Source organism: Varanus komodoensis, unplaced genomic scaffold (assembly GCF_004798865.1).
Source record: "Varanus komodoensis strain SLA01 unplaced genomic scaffold, ASM479886v1 scaffold78, whole genome shotgun sequence".
NCBI classification, from domain to species: Eukaryota; Metazoa; Chordata; class Lepidosauria; order Squamata; family Varanidae; genus Varanus; species Varanus komodoensis.
The window spans coordinates 2,006,265-2,026,244 of record NW_025336455.1 but is presented as its reverse complement, the minus strand read 5'-3'; the positions used below and the strand labels follow the sequence as shown (position 1 = coordinate 2,026,244).

The 19,980-nt window shown below is 65.5% G+C and overlaps 1 protein-coding gene across 1 annotated transcript in view; it reads right to left on the bottom strand.

Moving 5' to 3' along the window:
• Positions 1-4,358: 4,358 nt before the first annotated feature.
• Positions 4,359-19,980, bottom strand: part of PPP1R16A (protein phosphatase 1 regulatory subunit 16A) — a 41,363-nt gene continuing 25,741 nt past the window's right edge. Inside the window, exons 4-12 of the mRNA XM_044453312.1 lie at positions 14,695-14,765; positions 13,310-13,455; positions 11,377-11,480; positions 9,821-9,945; positions 9,249-9,374; positions 8,231-8,306; positions 7,727-7,856; positions 7,389-7,551; positions 4,359-6,440 (exon numbers count right to left, since the gene is read on the bottom strand). Of these exons, the coding sequence (XP_044309247.1) occupies positions 6,057-6,440; positions 7,389-7,551; positions 7,727-7,856; positions 8,231-8,306; positions 9,249-9,374; positions 9,821-9,945; positions 11,377-11,480; positions 13,310-13,455; positions 14,695-14,765 (1,325 nt within the window). The 3' untranslated portion in view covers positions 4,359-6,056. The remainder of the gene's footprint in view (positions 6,441-7,388; positions 7,552-7,726; positions 7,857-8,230; positions 8,307-9,248; positions 9,375-9,820; positions 9,946-11,376; positions 11,481-13,309; positions 13,456-14,694; positions 14,766-19,980) is intronic.

The following is a 19,980-nucleotide window of genomic DNA, read 5'->3' as shown; positions in this document are numbered from 1 at the left end:
AGGCGGCAGAGCCGGGAAAGGGCTGAGCCTGGGACTCCCTCGCCTGCCTGGCCCTTCACGTGCACGAGCAGAGGGGCCGGGGCGGGGGGGTGGGCGGCCAGCGAGAGCACAGGGAGCTGCGGGGAAGGCTCCGCAGCCCTTGCTGATGACCCGACCCGACCCGTGATGAGGCCGCCCCGCTGGGTGCAGAGGGCCCACAAGCCCGCGCACACGTGGGCCGCGCTGAGCCCCGCGACGGCTTGCCGGCCTGGCCTGCTTGGAAGGGGGGAGCCCCCGGAGAGCGTGCAGGGCCTGGGCGACCCGCGTGACCCGGCCGTGGCCTCGCTTAGCCCAGGGCGGCTGCAGGCCTGCCTTTCCCGGGAAGCGGGGCTCGGCCTGCGAGCTTTCCCAGAGGAGTCCTGCACTGACTGGAGAGCAGCCACCGCCCCTCCCTCGGCACGCAGAGGCAGAGAGGCCTGGTGAGGGGCGGCCATCGGGGTGGGGGCACCCCAGAGCCACCTGGCCCTCAAGGGGCACTCCACCCCCTCACAACATTGCCCTGCCCCTCACAGCCAGTGAGACTTCGCTCGATTGGATGACGGGATCAAGAGCAGGACCTTTTCTGCTGCGGCTCCCGCACGTCCAGGCGGGTTCCCTCCGACTCCAATATTGCGCTCCTTTGAGCACAAGACTGCGAGAAAAACCCCGCTGGGCCAGGCCACGGACCAGCTCACTCTTTAAGGGAAAGGAGTCCAAGAGGGGAGGGAGATTTGGAAGAAAGATTCTCCAAGCACAACTTGGAACAGTTCCAGCACGAAAGCAGAGCAAGCCCACGGGGCTCCACAAAGAGCTGAGTGACAACCTGGCAGCAAAAGGAACGTGCTCGGGGGTGGAGGCAGGGCCAGCGCGCAAAGGAGGAACAGGAGCGGAAAGCCAGCGATTGCAGGGGAGGCAGCGGGAAGGCTAAGCGAGCCGGTGCGAAGAGCTCGAGAGGGCCCTGCTTCACGTGCATCCAGGACAAAAGACATGTGGCGGAGGAGGGTTTCCGGCCTCCCGAAGTGGATGGCAGAGCGATGACAGACGGCAAGGAAAAGGCGGAGGCGCCCAGTTCCTACTTTGCCTCGTCTTCTCCCGCAAGATCTGCCCCCAAGAGGGAGTGCAGGCCGAAAGCGGCTTCCGTGGCAGAGCTGCGGGGGCACGTGCCAGCGGCCTTCTCCTTGAAACCCCCAGGGCTCGGGAGAGCTCAGCTCTGGCTGGACCAGGCAACACCGCTGAGCACAGCCGGCCCACCCCCCCCTCCGGGAGGTCGGGAACCAAGCGGCCCTTCCTGCCAATGCTGCGCAGCCTCAAACTCCAGCACTGGCAGCTTTCAGCCGGCAGCACTTGGGCATGCCTGGAACGCAGCCTCGACTTCTCCCTGACAGCCCCCACTCCCGGTTCCCCAGAAGTGCTCCAGAGCATCCCGCTGCGGACAGGGCCGCCTGGCTGGTTGGCGCCCTCTGGGTGTCTGCTTCGTGGAATTTGAATCCCAGTGCGTCCAGTGGCAAGCGATCGCACCGAATTCCTCCAGGAAAGGAGAGCACGGTGCGGCACGCCCAGCCTTTCTGAGACCCCCGTGTCACACAAACGGTCCAGGCGCTTTCAGCCCCGCCCCTTTCAGGTGGCCGCTGTCCTTCTGCCCGCCTTGCAGGTTGGGGTGCAGCGCGGGTCAGGGTGGCTGGAGGCGCTTGGCCAATTCCTGCAGGGGGAGGCCTGGACCAGGGTCTGCCAGGTGGCCGCTCGCCTCCTCAGCTGCTGCTCTGCACAGGGGGGGCTCTGGGGCAGCGAGGAGACCTCCCGCCAAAGACCTTTCCGGCACTCTGCAGAAGGAACAGCTTGTGCACATGACTGAGCCGGTCTGGACGGGCTGCCCCGGTCAGGCACGCCTGTGGGGCACCGGCTGGGCCACCCTCCTGGCAGGCATGGGCGGATCCGCTGCACTGACCTGGCCAAGAATAGCTACCGGGGGGGGGGGGATTCACCCATGCGCTGCCCTGGCCACGGCTCCGGGTCGCGGCTCGGCTCTTGCATCTTCCTGCCAACCCCAGGCAATGGGGATGGCGCGTTGTGCCTCCCCTGGAAAGAGCCCCCCACAACCTCGTGCTCTGCTGCTTCTCCCAAGACTTTGGTGTGCAGCCGGAGAATTCGGGTGCTGAGAACAGGAAGGAGAAATGGGGGGGGGGGCATGTACAGGCTCCCCATCCTCCAAAGAGTCCTTTAAGAGACACAGCGAGTCCCTCTAGAAATGGTGACGTGGGACGGAGGCTGCTGCAGAGTGGAAATAACAGGAGAAGACCTGTACTTCACAGGACTGCTGCGGACATTCGTGCGCCGGCCTTCCCAAGGGTGCCCGCCGCATGCTCTGGACTGCAACGGAAGCCCTGGGTGCGCAGGTGGCGGCGGAGGGGGGCAGAGGTGTGTCCGTATCCTGCCATGGAACCGAGAGGCCCCACATGAACTGAAAGTGTCAGGCCGTCCAGCAGAGCCGGAAAGCCGAAGCCCAGCTCTGGAAGCCCCTGCTTGGAAAACGGTGCCCAGAGCGAACCAGCAAAGGGTCCGTTGCCCCCAAGGACAAGCTCCCGGGAGCGGATTCATTGTTCTGATGCGAAGGCCACTGCACGGCGTCCCCTCTCCACCTCGACACGCAGAGAGGGGGGAACCCAGGCAATGTTTCTGCACCCGACTGCAACAGGAAAGGGGGGCCACCCGGGGCCGGGTAGGGCAGTGATGGTGAACCTTTCGGAGACCGAGTGCCCAAACTGCAACCCAAAACCCACTTATTTATCACAAAGTGCCAACACTGCAATAAAATCTGAAAGCATGTTTTAGTTTAGAAAAAACAACTCACAGTTCAAGCAATCTACCAACCTATCCATCCTTGGCAGCGCACTGACCGGCCGTCCAAAAGCTTGGACGAGTCACGACTAGGGGGCCCTGGCTCGTGGCACCATCGCCTGGCGCCACCACTCCTGTCTGAGCATGTGTGCGCCCCTATGTGTGCTGGTGTCCGATGCTCGGCCGCTGGGGCGACGTGGCTCATGCGCTGATAGAGAGGGCTCTGCGTGAACGCTGTGGGCACGTGCGCCAGAGGCTCCCCACCACGCCCTGCCCTGCCCTGCCCTGCCCTGCCCTGCCCTGCCCTGCCCTGCCTTGGCGAGCACGCCCAGCCCTAATAGAGGGGTAAAATACCATTCAAAGGGGCGATTTAGACAACGGCTTCCTAGAATAGTGTGTTTGGAACAGCTCATCATTTCTGCCCCTTCTAAACACATTTCAACCATCAAAAACATGCCAGGGCACCTCGTTTTTCTAACCCTAACCCTACCCTGGTGCACACCCCTAACCCTAATATAGGGCTGAAGTTCCACTGAAAGTAAGGCGATTCTGAAAAAGCCTTCCTCGAGCAGCTTTTTCTGCACTGCTCATCATCTCTGCCTACCCTAAACACGTTCCAACCATCAAAACCATGCCAGGACAACTAGTTTTCCTGACCCTAACCCTACCCTGGTGCACACCCCTAACCCTAATATAGGGGTAAAGGCCATTCAAAATAATGGGATTTTGAAAAGCCTCCTTTGAGTGGGTTTTTCTGCACTGCTCATCCTTTCTCCCCATTCTAAACACATTCCAGCCATCAAAACTATGCCAGGATACCTAGTTTTTCTAACCCTAACCCTACCCTGGGCCCCCCGCTAACCCTAATATAGGGCTAAAGTTCCATTGAAAATAATGCCATTAGGAATAAGCCTCCCTTGAGGAGCTTTGTATCTGCTTGTACATCTCCTGCGCAAGCGTGTGTTCCCTTCCGTTTTCTGAATCACGCACAATTCCGATTTCTTGAAGGAGGCCTTCTTCTCCCCAATAGCGTCCTCTGTGTGTTAACCCTGCTGATGATCACTCGGATTGGTGCCGAGTGATCGGATTTTCTCACATTCTCTGCACCACCATTATTTGGTTTCGAGTAATCTCTGAGCCATCTGAAGGGCTTCAACCCGCTGGATGCCCCCTTCACCTCTGTTCACTCACTTTAGACAGGTTTCCTCTCTTGCAGCCAAATATGACTGTGTTGGGCCTCTATGACAACCTTCCAGGTAACTCTGCTTCCAATCGGTTCCACAATATTAACATCTCAGATCAAGCTGGGGCAACCCCACCTGGGACTAAATGCTGGATTTCCTCTGAGTGCCGTTTTGCCACACCTCTGCTGTGCTAGAGGCACCCGCCCCTCTTCGCGACGCCGGAAAAGTAGCTCGCGATGCGCACCCCACGCTGGGCTTCTCCTGCCCCACGGTGCATGCCGAGTCCCGGGCACTGGCACGGCATCTGCCCTCCCCCACTGGTCCGATGCAGACAGACACCCTTCCAGCTCTGCTCTCGTTTTACCAGAAACACTTTTAATCGTAGAAAAGTCGATCCAAACCTCCCCCTCCTCCCTGCCAGGAAAACCCCCCCACTGGGCCGGGGTGGGGGGCGGTGGTTCTGCAGTCGGCCCACAGCAGGACTGGCCGAAGGCAGAAAGGATTAAGGCAGCCCCCATTCACCAAGGACCCCCAGGCGGGCAGGGGTGGGCAGGGGTGCCAAAGGGGCCCCCATTCATCCCAAGGCTCGGAATTCCCAGTGAGTGGCCTCATGCTCTGGGCCCCGTGCTGATCGCCTCCACCGGCCTCCCCTCGAGGGGGAGAGTGCGCAGCTCGCCAGAGCCCCCTGCGAGGGGTGCCAGGGGTGCGGCTGGGAGCGGGAGAAGGCACTCGCGGTCCCCTGGCTGCCGGAGGGACGGGCAACCCGGAGAGGGAGGGGAGGCAGCGCCGTTTCTGGCCAGGGCCTGTCCGCTCGGAGGGTGAAGGGAAGGGTAGGAGGAAGCGCCCCCGAGGCCACGCAGCACAGCTGGGGGCCTCCCGTGGGGGGGTGGGGGACGTTCAGTGCGCACAAGCGCAAAGGGGTCCTTGTTGGATGGGGCAGCTTTCCACACCCACCCCTGCTGGGGGCTTTCCCGACGGGCTGACGAGGGTGCTCAAAGGAAGAGATCACTAATTCATTGCCTCATCAATAAGAAGAAAAACATTTGGATTAAAAACAAGGGGTAGATCTGAGGGGGAAACACTGTCAAATTTTTAAGAAAAAGATTATGCAAAAGAGAATACAAAATTCAGAGTCTACAAAGCCATGGGAGAAGGTCGGGGGCGGGGGGGGGGGAGAAACACTGATTGCACGAGGGGCCCCCACTGCATAAAACGTGTCCCCTCCCGCTGCGGAAGCTCCTCCGGGGACCGTTCCGAGAGCTCGCCCTAAGGGGACCAGAGCGCGGCCCCAGAGCCGAAGAACCCAGGGGCCCTGAAGCACGCGATGCCCCCGCTCCACCGGGCAAGGAGACGGCTCTCCTGCGTCAAGGCAGGCCGCCCGGAGTGCTTGCCATGCGGCCCCTTCTGCTGGTCTCGGGGGCGTCCCAGCTGCCGCATCACAGGCAGTGGAGGGAAGGGACGCCTGAAAGCACCTCCCACGCCCTGAAAGCCACCCCAGAGCAGACGGGCTGGCGGCCCCTGGGCCGGTGCAGACTCCCTGTCGCCCGCTTCTCCGTCCCAGCACGCCCTTCTCCGCACCTGCTCAGCTCTGGGGAAGAGGGGAGCAGGGAGGAGCTCAAAAACGGGGCACCCTCTGCACCGGGACTGGCCCTGCCTCCGCCCGTGCTCGACGTCGCCGGAGCAGATGCTGTGCCAGGCGGGGGTATCGGCACTCCTGCCCTTCCCTGAGATTGCTGAGCCCACGGGGGCAGCCGAGCGGCCACAGGGCCTCCCCTCGCCCAGCAGCCCCCCCTTCTGAGCACTGAGACACGCCCCCCAAGAGGACCTTCCCCGGAGCGCACTAAAGAGCTACAGAAACTGGCTGGCGGGAACCGTAGCTTGGCCAGCCACGGGCGCTGCGGTGAGCTAGCATTTCGCACCCGGCTGGAACGGCCTCCCCGACGGCCGAGGGCGTGAGTGGCGCGCGAGGGACGCCACAAGGCCTCGCTTTGGGGGCCCCGGGGTGAGGGCCCCCCGGGCTCACATCATCTTGCAGCAGCGTGTCTTCTCTGCCGGCATCTCCTCCGCCGGGGCGGTCAGCTTCAGGAGCGGGGGATCCCCGCTGGCCACCGTGAAACACACGGAATGGGGTCCGGGGCCGGGCGGGGGCAGCTCGCCCGCGCTGGCCGGGAAGTCCTCGGCGTGGTGCCGCTGCAGCTTGGCGGCCGCCCGCTGGCGTTTCAGGTCGGCCAGCGTGTGGCGGGCCTTCTCCTTGCTGAGGCGGACCGAGGGGTCATCCTGCGTGGCCAGCTGGGAGGAGACGCTGCGGTCCAGCCGCTTGGAGTACAGGTGCTTGGGGTGGGCAGTGCCGTTGCGCTCCGACAACTGCTCCCCCGGCCCCGCCGCCTCCGCCGCTTCGGGGGCCTGCTGGAAGAGAGCGCGGGGGTGAGGGCGGCCCCCACAGGTCCGCACTGCCCTGGCTCCCGGCCCCGCATCCGGGTGAGCCGCAAGCGCGTGGGCCCCCACCCCAAGGCACCACAGTCACGGGCCCCCACACAGCCCTGTCCTGCCCGCCTGCCGAGGAGGCTCTCGGGCAGTCGGCCCACGCAAACCATCTGGCCGCCACCAGTGAGATTCCCGGTCTGCTCAGGGCTTCGAGATAAGAGCGGGGAACCAAGCTTATCTGCCGGACTTGACCCCAGCAGCCCTGGGCTGCGCGCCCGCCTGCGAGCCTGGCCTCTCTCCTGCTAGGGAACCCCTTCTTCATCTCCGGCCTCCAAAGGGGAAGGGATTCCTCGCCAGCCCTGAGAGCGGCCCCCACCAGTGCGGGAACCGAAGCTGAGGCAGCCTGGCCCAGTGGGCCTCCGGGCAGGGAGTGGCGGGCCAGGCTCTTGCCCCGTGGCCGAGCTCCTCCGTGCCCGCCGTCTGCCTCCTCCTGCACTCCGTCTGGACTCAGGCGACCCCATGACTTCAGTGGCACGCCGGACCTTCCTCTCCCTTCCCCCAGCCCACCAACCTGCTTTTTCGGAAAGGCAAGAGATCTCGGGGCGTGCTAGACGTTTTCTGATCTTTTGGCTGACCCATTAAAGGCATTCTGCCAACACAGAAATGTGCTTGGGGCCAAATCTCTGAAGCGCTGAAGCTCAACGCAGGTTCAGGCGGCAGGTCGCTCTGGAGCCCACACGTCCCTTGAGGAAAGGCCCCGTCACCGAGGCCAAGAGGGGCCGGCCAAGGAGGCGTCCGCCAGGGAGCGGCTGCCGCGCTGCACATGGACTGGACGGAGAAGGGACGGGGCCTCGGCTCCCCCCCCCCCCGCTCCCCCAGCCAGACCGCGGAGCACCCCGAGGCCCGGTCGGGCCAGGCAGGCCGCACCGCCACGCGCAGCTGGAGCTCCGAATCCGTCTGCCGGTCCTCGTCCTCCATCTCCGCCTCACTCTCCCTCTGCTCCGCCTGCTGCCAGACGATGGCCTCCTTCTCGTGCTCCTTGCGGAGGCGGTTGGTGCGCTCGGTCAGGCTGACCCGCCGCACCACTTTCCTGCGGGGGGAACCGGAGCTGGTGGCGGGTGGCGGCGGAAGGCACCGGCCGCAGGCGCAGCCGCCCGGGGGACACCTCCCACCAGGGCCTGTGCCTCGGGCCCCCGCAGCAAGAGGCCCGCCCCCCGCCGCTCCACGGGCCACCCCGGTCCGGCCCTGTGCGGCCCCCGGCATACCCCCGACTGCCGGCGCTGGAGGTGCGGCGCTGGAGCAGCGACTTGTGCTTGTCGTGGGACTTCAGGATGGCGTCGTGCCTGTGCTTCAGCTCCAGGAGCCTGGCGCGCACCTCCTCGTCCACGCACACGTCTGCGGGGGGGGGGAGAGGCACGTCAGCGCCGCCCGCCTGCCCCACACCCTCTCCCGCGGCTGTTGCGGCCCGCCCTTGGCCACAGCTGCGCCCAGAGAGGCGCCCGCTTCCGACCGAAGCCCCTCGCAGGGGAGGCCGCCGAGGTCCTCGGAGCAGCGGCTCCTGCCGGTCAGGAGGGCCCAAGGGGACCGGCTGGCGCGCAAGAACTCGGGGGGGGGGGGCAATAGGTGGCGGCAGACTGCCCTGTGCAGAGGGGCTGTGGGGGCAGGAAGGGCCCGGCGGGCTCCGGGAGAACGAGCGCTCCTCCGCTTGCGCCCGAGCAGGCCGATGCCGCCGCAGCGGCCCCGGCTCGACGGCAGCTCGCTCTGCTCACCAAGCGGGGTCTCGTCCAGCTCCGACTTCCCGTTGAGGTCCGCTCCATGGGCCACCAGCAGCTCCACCAGATGAATCTGCCAGCCGCAGGGAAAGGGTCTGAGCACGCATGGGCGGGGGGGGGGGGCAACGAGGGGCCCTGCGGGCCGTCTTTCCTGGGCCTCTGCCTCCCCCAGCGGGACCAGCCTGCGGGTGGGACGGGCAGGCAGCGGCCATTGCTCAGAGTCAGGCCACCCAAGTTACAACTGACTCCCGGCAGGGGCGGCCTCGAGACGGGCGAGCTGGCCTGGAAGGCCCCGAGTGACCAGCTGCCAAGGGAGCAGAGCAAGAGCCTGGCCGCGAGAGCCCTGGGGCCACCCCATGCTGCGCCCCCAGGGGGCTGCTCCCAGCCGCAGCCGGGCCCCCACGGGGGGAGGCAGTGGCCCGGCACGGGACAGGACGCCCCGTGCCTGCAGAGCCCTCGACAAACTGCCGGCCCATTTGCTCCAAAAGCAACGGGGCGGGGGGGCCACCAGCAATTCCCACTCCCTGGCCACATGTACTTACCAACCAAGGTGGGACACGGCTCCCTTTCCTTCCTGCCCCCCTCCAGTTCTGAGCTGCCCCCCCACCTTAGGGGCCAAGCCCACCTTCGGCCCACTTAGGATGGCAACAGCTTTCCTGGCCCTGCGCCCAGATTTGCGCCTGGCAGCCTCACGCCTGGAATTGCCCCTCCCCGTTCGGAGACTGGGAAGCGGGGGACTTCCTCTGTACCTGCCCGTGAACCACGGGGGCCGCCCCGCTTCCTGCCCTTCAGGGGACTGGCTTTGCGTCCCTCCATGCAGCCGGGAGCCCCGGGGCCGGGCAGCTGGCCCACTGCCTGCATTCCTGGAAGTCCTCCGCTTATCGGGTTAGCAGAAGGCTCCCCTTAATGGGATTACAACCGTGCCAGCCGGTCAGGTCCGTGAAGCGGGTGCAGGGGCGGGCCTGGCCACAAGGGGGCGGCCTCCCCATGGCGTGACACCGTGCGCCGCACTCACCTGGCCCCAGCAAGCGGCCGCGTGGAGGGGCTGCCAGCCGTCGCTGTCCTTGGCGCTCATGCTGGCCTTGTGCTCCAGCAGCAGCTCCGCGGCCTCCAGGTAGCCGTTGGCCGAGGCGATGTGCAGCTGTGGGCACGGAGGCAGTGAGAGCCCTGGAGCGGCCGCTCCGCAAGCAGCACGGGGGGCTGGCCCCGTGGCAAGGCCGGGGCCGCCCAGGCACCGCTCGGGCAGATCCACCCCGTGGGCCAGGCACTTCCCGAGGGACCGGCACTCCCGACTCCCGGGGCACGGTCTCCACGGAGAGACGGGATGCAGGCTGCACGAGGAAGGGCCCGGGCTGGGAGGGCGCTGCAGCACCCCCTGCGCGGGTGCGGTGGTCCTCGGCAACTCAGCCTGGCTCCCCGGGGCTGCAGGCGGGATTCCTTCCTGGCAGGGGCACTGCCACCGAGCCACGGCCCCCCGGCCCCCCAGGGCCTCCCACGACACTGGCAGAAAGCCCAGGCCCCCTCCTGGGGACTGGGTGGGGGGAGAGGGGGTCAGCACCGGGGGGGGGCATGCGAGAGGCATCTCACTAGGGTGGCCCTGTGGTCCAGCGGCGTGTTCAGGTCCACCCCCTCCTTCACCAGCCGGTGGATGTCGTCCACCATCGCACGCTCCACGGCCGAGCGGGCCTCCTCGATCGTCTCCTGAGTTATCCCTGCGGGGGGAGGGGAGGGGAGGGGAGGGGAGGGGAGGCAGGGACCGGGTGAAGGGGACGTGCCTGGGTGCACCGGGCAGGCAGACGGGGCAACAAAGCCCCCCTTTTGCCGGGATCAGACCCCAGTGGAGCTGCTTCCAGTCTGGCTCGGGGAGCTCCAGCCTGCAGGGGAGAGGACACCTGGGAGGAGCCTCGGGGCCTCTCTGCAGTCCGGGGGAATCCCTGGCGATGGGCTGCCGGGAAGCCACACTCAAGCAGCACCCTGCCGAGCCCCTCGCTGCCCTGCCCTGCCCTGCCCTGCCCTGGCAGGAAAGTGGCAGAGCCACGCGGCACACCGGCAGACGCGGCACTCCGCGTGGGGGGCAGGGGGAGGCAGGAGGGGCCCACAGATGTGGCCCACGGACCCATGGGCTGAGATGCGGCCCACAGACCCATGGCGGCCCTGCTCGCCCCCCCCGCCCCCCGAGCGGTGCCTGTGCTTCATGGATCAAGCGGGGGGGCACGGAGGCTGTGGCTCTCGGCAGAGCGGCGCAACCGTGGCGGAGGCTGCTGTGGGGGGCCTGCTGTGGGGGGCCGTGTGGTCCCCACGGCGGGCGCACGGCGGCTTCCCTTTCTTGTGCTGCATGACCTCATTCGCCTCGAGGGGTTTCCTTTGCCTGTGTGCTGACCCGTGGAAGGGTGAGCGGCCGGGAGGGGGAAGCCGAAGGTCCGGGTGGGCTTTCGGGGGGATGAGCCACGGGCTCCTTCTACCTGCCAGATTCTGCACAGGTGTGAGAAGAAGCGGGCGAGCCGTGAGTGAAGCCCAGCGGAACAGCCTCCAGCCCGAGGAGAGCGCTTGGGGCTGGAGGCCTCGCTCGACTCCGGGGCAGAGCAGATCAGCCTCATGGAGACGCCTTCACCGGACACCTCAGGAAGCAAAGCACTTTTCAGATTTCAGGAAAACACAGCCAAAGTGCACAATGCCCGCTCTCGCTTCTCTGGCCTGCCCCCACATGCGCAGAGTGCAGCTGAGTTGCTGGGAGGGTGGCTGGCTGCCCACGAGCCGCTCTGGGGCTCCCCAGCCACATCCGGGGGGCCACTGCGGATCAACAGAGGCCCTTCGGCTCCCCCTTGCTTCCGTCCCTTGGAACTGGGGAGTCTCCAACCAGGCTGCGAGAAGATTTGCGGCTCAGGCCACAGAGAAAACAGGCAATCACTGGGGCGGGGGGAGCTGAGCTGACGACTTTGGGTGGTGGGCCTCAGCCCTGCCTGTCCTATCATCCTGTGCAGAAAGCACCCCCCAGAAGGCAGTGGAAAGGGCTGGGGCGGGGGCTCGCAGCTCCCCAGCCTGCCTCCAGGCCCGGGGCAGCAAACCAGGCCGGTGGCCCGCCCGGGCAAGGAGAGCCGTGGCCCGGGCGAGCGAGCGAGCGAGCGAGCGAGCAGGAGACTCACCTTGATCGGCCATGGCGGTCTCAATGTGGTCCAGCGTCGCCTCGTCCTCACAGAGGTCGTACGGCATGTTCCCATCCGAGTTGACGGCGAGCAGGTTGGCGCCTCTGGGGGAGAAAGGCAGGGAGAAGCTGTGAGCGGGCCGAGTGCCCCCCCCCAGCCCCGCTGCGCCCAGCCCCCGCCTCGCGCTGCTGGGGCCAAGTGAAACAGATACCGGGAGTTATTTTTGCTCTGGAGCAGCTCGTGGCACTCGGAAAGCAGGCTCCGTGGGCACTCTCCGCGAGCCCTGCAGGTTGAGTTTCACCCCCCTGCCACCTCTCACTCATCGGGGCAGCGGCTGAAACAGTACCCGGTCCCCGGCACCCCGGACCCGGCCCGCCTCCCTTGGCCCCTCCCGGCCCAGCCCACAGCTGTGGGGCGCGGCAGCCTCGAGGCGAGCGGATGCGAGAGGGGGCCGGGCTGCTTCATGTGTGAGGAGCATTGGGAGACAGACCCTGAGGGCAGCTCCAACACGGAGGGGGACCACCCCGTGGCAGTCAGAACAATCCACCAAGGACACGCCGCACGGGGAGCAGGCACCGTTTGAGGCAAGCCCGAGTGCCCAACCAGGGTGGGGACCGCTGGATCGGGGCCAGCGCCCACCTGCTGGGCTTCCCACGGGCCGGGGGATGGGACTGTGCCCCATGCCATCCTGGAGCCCCCGGCTGGAGGGCCGGCGCTTCAGCCGCCTCGCTCTTTCCTCGCCTCGCCTGGCCTGGCCTGGCCTGGCCTGCCCTTCCCTCCCCAGCCGGGTCCTGAGCCCTCTCCAAAAGCGCCCCCATGGGCAGGGCTGAGGCTGTCCTGACAGGAGAGCCCTGCAGGCGGCCGGCAGGGCCAACGATAGAGTTACTCCATCAACAGTAAGCCCCGTTAAATATTTACAACCCTACAAGCTGGATCCAGGGCAGTTACACGGGAGCCCATGAGCACGACCTCAATTCCAGGTGAGGCACGCGTGCTGCGAATGGTGCCACCGAGGGGGGGCGCCTTGCCTCCCACGGAGCAAAGGGGGGCACTCGAGCGGTTTGTGGCTAGGGGCATCCTCTGCCCGGAGCCGCCTGGCGTCTGAGAGAAAAGAGCTGCAGCCCGAACTCCCCTCCACCCGGGGACAGCTGCAGGCGCACGAACCACCGGCCAAAAGCAGCCCGGAGCCTGCGACCCGCACGGCGCCCTCCCCCTGCCGCCACCACAGCCCGGGCTCATGGCTGCAGCACCAGCGCACCCCCCACGCCCCAGGCCTGCCCCCGCGCTCCCCAGAGGCCCTGCCCGCCCTCGGCTTGGACCCACCCCCGCCCCGCCCCCGAGCGAGCCCCGGCACACGGCACGCGCTCCAGCCGGGCACGGGCCCCGAGGGGAAGGGCCACGGCTGTGTGGCGGAGGTGGTGCTGCATGTGGGGGCCTCCGCAGCATCACCGGGCGGGCCGGAGAAGCCCTGCCCGGACCCTGGACGGGCACCGCTGCCCCTCCCGGCGGGCTCGCTTGACGTCAGACCGCCCTCTCTGCTCCGACGACGGCGCGGTCTCAGACGGGGCAGGGGCCGCCCCCACCCTCCCCGCCCCGAGCAGGCGGCGTGCCCAGTGTAGGACTCCCCCCGGCCAGGCTTGGGGGTCCGCAGGGGTTTGGGCGCAGGACTGCGTCTCCCCAGGCTGCACTGGGCACCACAAGCAAGCTCCAGTCACGCGTCCGTTCCCTTGCCCACGGACCGGCTTCTTTGGCCACGGAATGCTGTCCCGGCCACCGTTCACACAGGCCTGGTGTACGGCCCGGCCGGCAAGCTCCCCCGTCCCCAGCCAGCACGCTGGATTGCGCGCGTGGGCAGCCAGGGCCCCCGTGGGGACTCACAAGCAGGGCCCCCCCAGCCCCTGGCGCCCCGAGGCCCGCAGGGCTGCCCCCTTACCGTTTGATGAGCAGCTCCACCAGGTGCAGGTGCCCGCAGGTGGCCGCGGCGTGCAGGGGCGTCCAGTGCTCGCTATCGCAGGCGTTGACGTCGGCGCCGGCCTCCAGCAGCAGCTCGACAATGTCCACGAAATCGTCGATGCAGCACTGGAAGAGGCGGGAATGGTGACAGCGTGGCGCCGGTGCGAGGGACGGGCTTCAGAGGGCCCCAGCCCGGGGCGCCCAGGCGAGCCGCACGCGGGGTAGCCGTTCGGGGCTTTCCCTCGCGGGCTGAAGGCTGCAGTGGCCAGGAGGAGCCTTCCCCCCCACCCCCCGCGGAGGGGACATCGAGCCTTCCACCCCGCCTTGGCTTCCCACCCACCTGCATGCCCGGTTTGAACAGTGAGGACCTGCTCAGGACCCTCCTGCTCAATCCCACCCCGTCGAGCCTAAGCGCCCGGCAGCACCCGCAAGAGACACACCGGGGCTCTACCGGGGAGCCTGCACCAGCCAGGTGAGATGGGCGGTGGGGGAGAGCCAATGGGGAGTTGACCGGGGAACAGGGGGCGCGTCAACCGGCAGGGGAAGCGAGTCGGGGGGGATGCTTTGGGACATGCTGTGCAGGAGGAAAGCAGCCACCGGAGGGGGAATCCTTCAAACCAGGATCTGCAGCTTAGGGGCCTGATACCGGGCGCAGAGAGGCTCCCTCCCCACCTTTCAAGGAGGTCTCTCGGCCTCGCTACACCCGCCTTGGCCTGGCCAGCGTCCAGGCCCATGCAGCCCTTTCCCAGCTTAGCTTCGCAGGGACCGGGGAAGGAAGCGCCACCGAGTCCCCCGTGGGACTGGCCCGCTGAAGCCGGAGCTGCTCCCAGGAAAGCCCGGCAGGCCCTGCTCACGGGCTCTGCGAATGCCCTGCCCCTCCCACACGCAGCGTGGCTGCTCGTGCACCATCCGCGCAGTGGGCCGGCAGGGGACGAGTGCGCAGCAGAGGCCTGGCGCTGGCCCACTGAGGCGCTGAGCAGGGGCACGAGCATCGCACGGCCGGCGCCCCAGAGCCAGGGGGCCGAGCCCAACCCAACGGCTGCGGGGCCACCTCAGGGGGTGCCGAGCATGCCGGCCGAACGGACCGCCAGGAGGCGAGGCGGCATGCGTCAGCGGCTCTCTCAGAGGGAGGCGCAGCGGTGGGCGGTCACCCTGGGCTGCCCCAGGGTCCCTTCCAGCTCGACGATTCTACACCCCCCGTTGCTCTGTGGGCTCCCGCCCTCAGTGGTGCTGCAAGGATGGAAAAGCAGGCTGGGGCGGAGGGGGAGGGGGAAGGGGGGAGAGGCGGATGGTGCCAGGCAGGGGCGACAAGGACCCGGGCGACAAGAGCCCAGCGAAGCGTCCGAAAGCGGGCGGGTGGCTCACCTGGTGCAGTGCCGTGAGGCCGTCTTCGTTGCACAAACTGGGGCTGAGGCCAGCCTGAAGGAACCGGCGGACTGTCAAAAAAAGGAAGACCTTTCAGGCCGAGGCACAGCCAGCGGATGGGGGAGCCAAGCGACACAGGAGGGTGCGAGGATGAGGCCGGGCCCTTCTGTGTTACATGCTACTGCGTGGCCCGGTCACGCGTGGCGGGGAAGATGCCTCCTCCACGCCGCTATCCGCCCACTGGCCGGCACTGCGGTGGGCCTGTGGGCTCACTCTCCGCAGCCCGGAGACTCCGCGAGGCCCGGCCCCGAGTGCCTCCACCCGGCCCTCTTGGGCTGACGCCGCGGCCCGTATGACGGTTCTCGTGGGCCCCAGCTCCTCTTCAGCTCTCCCAAAGGAATCTGCAGATTTCTTCCTTCGCAAAAGCCAAGCCAGTCAGTCACTAGACAAAAAGAACTTGACTCACACCTGCTTTCCTCTAAGAACAGAAGCGGAAATAAGCTCACAGTGATTCTAACGCTCCATAAGCGAAAGGAGTGCAGGGCCTTTCAAAGCACCCAGGGTCAGATTCTGGCTACGAATCCCCTCAGCACCAGAGCTGAGGCTCAGCAGGCACGGCCACACTTGCCATGCTCCACACCCAGCGCGGTGCCCTCCGGATGGATGGGACTCCAACTCCCAGGGGTCACACCAGCTGGAGAAAATAGGAGCTGCCACCTTAGCACATCTGGGGGGCACCAAAGCGGGGAAGAGACCTGGAAGTCGGTGTCTGAACAGGGAGCTGCAGCAGCAGAGCAGCTGCAGGGGTGGCATCGAACGACAGTCCTCCTAGAGTAGACCAGTTCAAAAGAATGGGATGAGTCAGGCTGAGGTGGGGCACAGCCCACGGATCTTGGCGATGGGGGCTCAGGGAAAGGCCATGCCCCTCTGCCATGAACGCAGACGGGCCCCTGCCCCAGGGCCGGTGCGCGTGTTCTCAGCGTGCGGCTTCTCTGAGCGCAACAACAAAATGCTCAGAATGGAGAACCACATGAAAAGCCCCGTCTGTCTCCTTTCCTCTGCACATGGGCACGTCACATGGGCATGACAGGCCAGAGGGTGCTCTCAGATCAGTGCCTGGTTAGCGAAAGTAAAAGCCGCACACTTGGAAAGTCGGTCCAGCGCGGTTCCGATCAACACGGCGCCGCACACTCCTCGAGGCTCCTCTTGGGTGCGGAGGAAGGACTCTGCTTCTCACACGGGCTCCCCTGTGACTGAACCCAGCGGGTGCCAGTCGTGGGAAGCACCTCTGGGGAAGCGAGCAGCCGCCATCGCAGTGCAGTCATGACTGAACAGGGCCGTGGGCTGGGCTGGGCTGGGCCAGGCAAGCAGGCTGCACCGCCGCACAGCCTGGCCCAGGCCCTCCCCCAGGCACGGGGGAGCAACTCAGATCCCCCGAGCCCGCAAGGACCACGCCAGGAAGACCGGGGCCCGGGCTGGGAGGAGCCGGGCAAGGAGAGGCTCCGCATGCAAGCGGCAGCAACAGCTGGGGAGGAAAGCCAAAAGCTCCATGTGCATTTGCGCAAGAGACTGGGTGGCCACACGCCGCGGCCAGCCTGCCCCTCCCCAGCGCCACTCCCGCCTTGAGCACAACCAGGGCAGTCTGGCAGGACGTGGGGGGCCTCGGGGCAGGCAGCTCACTGGAGGAGCGCGCGGAAGGGGCGGAAACAGGCTCCTCCTTGGAGTGCACAGACACGTCCACCTTTGCGGAGCAGCACGGCACAGGCGCGCTTGCTCGCTTACGCTCCGGCACCAGCAAGCCAGCAGCCCGGACAAACCCGGGAGAGAGCTGGAAAAGGCCTGGAGAGCCATCCAGACAGAGCCAGGCGAGTTCTACCGGTCCCCACCGGCAGTGCCAATGAGACCCGACAAGAGGTGCAGCACCCGGAAATCACAACCATTCCCCCCACAAACCTTCCAAAGCAAGCTTCTGTCCTCAAGGGTGACAAGCAGAGCTAAGAAACCCGCAAGGAGTATTTGGTGACAAATACTCAGGCCCGGAAAGATCCACATACTCTGTTAGCTGGGCCTCTTGCTCCTCAGCTAGCAGAGCCCTTGACAAAAGCAAGCCACGTCCTTCGGAAGACGGACTCGCACAACAGGGCACCGTGCTGATCAGCCTACGGAGCTGTTCGAAGCAGAGGAGCTGCTCTGCCAGCCTCCCAGGCAGGCCGCCTGCCCCCTCTCCTGCCACACCAGCAGTCCTGGCACAGGTGCACAGTGGCGCACCTGCCATGGGCCGGGACGCTTGCGTGGGACCCGCTGGCAGCAGCATCCCTCCCGGCCCAGCGCAGCACTTCCGGTGCTTTCTGGCCGTACAAACAAAGCCACATCAAAGCAAGGGACGAGGAAAGCAGGGCGGCTTTGCCGTGCGGGGCTGCGCCGTTCGGCTTCCCTGCCCCCAGCCGAAAAGGGCAAGCTAAGCAGGATCTGAAAGCGCCAGCGCTCCACGCGGCAAAGCAGCCCCACAGGGCAGGCAGATGCAAGGCAGGCCCCTGGATGCTTCTCAGCCACGGGCAGCACAGCCCTGGCCCCAGGGCCCTCGTGCACACCGACCACCCCTCTCCCACCTCCCTGGCTCCTGCTGGGACACCCTGAAGGACTGCCCAGAGGCAGAGGCAGAGGCAAGAAGCAGAGCCCCAGCTGGCTGGCGTGACTGCAAGCCACGGGGGAGACGTGCCACACAGAGCAGAGGCTGGCCACGTATGTGTGGCACGGGGCGTCCTGTGGGGGTGTGCCCCACGGGTGAGGCACAGTCCCAGCGCAACACTTGGCCAGTCCTCCCGACCAGGAGGGCGACTATTCCGTGGATCCAAAATGGGCTGCTAAATCGGACACAAGGAGCGCTCATCAATGGCACCTCCTCAAATTGGATGGAGGTAACCAGTGGGGTGCTGCAGGGTGCAGTCCTGGGCCCAGTGCTCTTCAGCATCTTATTAATGATTTGGATGAGGAAGTACAAGGAAAGATAATCATATTTGCAGATGATACAAAACTGGGTGGAAAAGCAAACACCCTGGAAGACAGAACGAAGATCCAGAAACTTGAAAAACTTGAACGTTGAGCTGAAAGCAATAAAATGAGATTCAGTAAGGACAAGTGCCAAGTCCTCCACCTAGGAAAAAGAAACCAAATGCATCAATATGAGATGGGGAATATGTGGCTCAAGAGAACTGAAAAAGAAAAAGACCTCGGAGTCATTGTGGGCAACAGGCTAAATATGAGCCAACAATGCGATGCAGCCGCCAAAAGGGCAAATGCTATTTTGGGATGCATTAACAGAAGTATTACTTCCAAATCACGAAAAGTAGTAGTTCCTCTATACTCCCCACTGGACAGACCTCACCTGGAATCCTGTGCCCAGTTCTGGGCACCAAGATTTCAGGAAGATGCAGCTAAATTAGAAAGGGTTCAGCAGAGGGCAACCGAAATGATGCAGGGCTTGGAGACACTGCCCTGTGGGGAGGGACGGAGAGAACTGGGCATGTTCAGCCTTGGGAAGAGAAGACTGAGGGGGGACATGGGATCCCTCCATAAGGACCACAAAGGCTGTCCCAAAGAGGAAGCTCAAGATCTCTTCTGGCTGATGCCAGACTGCAGGACACGGAATAATCAAGTCAAGCTGCGACAACCCAGGTTCAGGCTGGACATCGGGAAATGCTTCCTCCCTGTCAGAGCAATGGGGCAGTGGGACCGGCTGCCCGGAGAGGTGGGGGGCTCTCCAGCACTGGAGGCATCCAGAAAGAAACTAGGCAGCCCTCTGAGTGAGACGGTGTCAGCTGGTGTCCTGCAACGGCAGGGGGTGGGACCAGATGGCCTTTGTCACCCTTCCAACTCTACTATTTATGATTCTATGATTCGAAGGGTGATGGATCTCGTGCGCCGCCAGCGTCCGCTGCTATTGAAAGATGAACGATTTCCTCTCTAGCGCCTGCAGGCTGGAACATCATCCGTGCCCTGTGACCTCAGCACTGCAGCTGTAGGACATTAGCTTCAAATGCAGCAGCCAGGCCAAAAATCAGGCCCATGCTCCAAAGCAACCCTTTGAAAGAAAAGGCGAAGCAGACTCTTCTCTGCCTCTTCCCCCACCACAAGGTCTGGCAGATGCTGCACTGGACTACAAAAGCTAAAAACCACACTTTTAGGGAAGGCTCGTCCATGGACCCTTAGAAGCAGCCTTTCCCAGCCTGGGACCCATCCGCTGTGCTGGGCTACGGCTCCCAGCATCCTCCAGCACAGCGCGAGGGCACCAGGTTGACGAAGGGGACTGAAGACCAGAAGGACTTCCTGCTCAAAGGCCCCCTTCACCAGGCTGTGCCCGCCAAGTCCCATCAACCACCTCCAGGACGAGGATGTGGGTCGGAAAAGAGGGTGCGCCCCGAGGCGCCTCACTGGAGCCCCCACGCAGCCCCCTGCACCTCCACAGTGCCGCTCTGGGGGGAAAAGCCAGTGCTCCCAAGGCAGGAGCCGCTCCCTGTCCACAGGGCCTCCGCAGCGAGGAGAAGACCATCTGCCACGGCAGGAAACGCTCAACAGCGGCTGGCCACTGTTGGGGCCCAGCCAACCTCAGCAGCTCCTTCCCCGGCCAAGAGTGCTCAGGGCAGGCCCCTGGGGCCCAAGCGTGGCCGTCCAGCAGCGTGCGGTGGGGGCAGGCCATGGGTGGGGAACCGCTGGACGCCCCCAGAGAGCTTTGGTGAAGGGAAGCACAGGGGTGCAGTGAGCAAGTAACGACACGGATGTCGAAATATCCTAGCAGCCGCCGCAGCAGGAACGCAGCACGACACCCGCCAGGTCACGCCCTTCATGGTCCTGGCTGGGCTCCTCTGCGGAGCTCGAGGGGCTGGCCCCCTCCAGGGGCTGGCCCACACTGGCCCCGCTTAGCGACAGTACAGCTGCTGCCACGGGAGCCCCCAGACGGTGCCTCCTGGTTGCCTTCTGGAAGCACGGCCAGGCCTCGGGGCCAGGGATGCCCACCCTGGGTGCGAGAGCGGACTGGGGCAGAGGCCTGCGGCGACAGGGCAGGTCACAATGGCGATAAAGGCACGAGCAGGGGCACAGCGCCCTGCAGGAAGGCCCCCAGGCAGCTGCCGGGGTTTTAAGCTGGGGAAAGGATGCCCAGAGGACGGCAGCCTGGCCAGGAGGCGAAGCAGGGCAGTCCATGAGCTGACCGACCGGGCGCAATTCAGCGAGAGGCTCTCCGGGGCATGCCTCACCACAGCAGACGGCGGCAGCCATGCCAAAGCACCG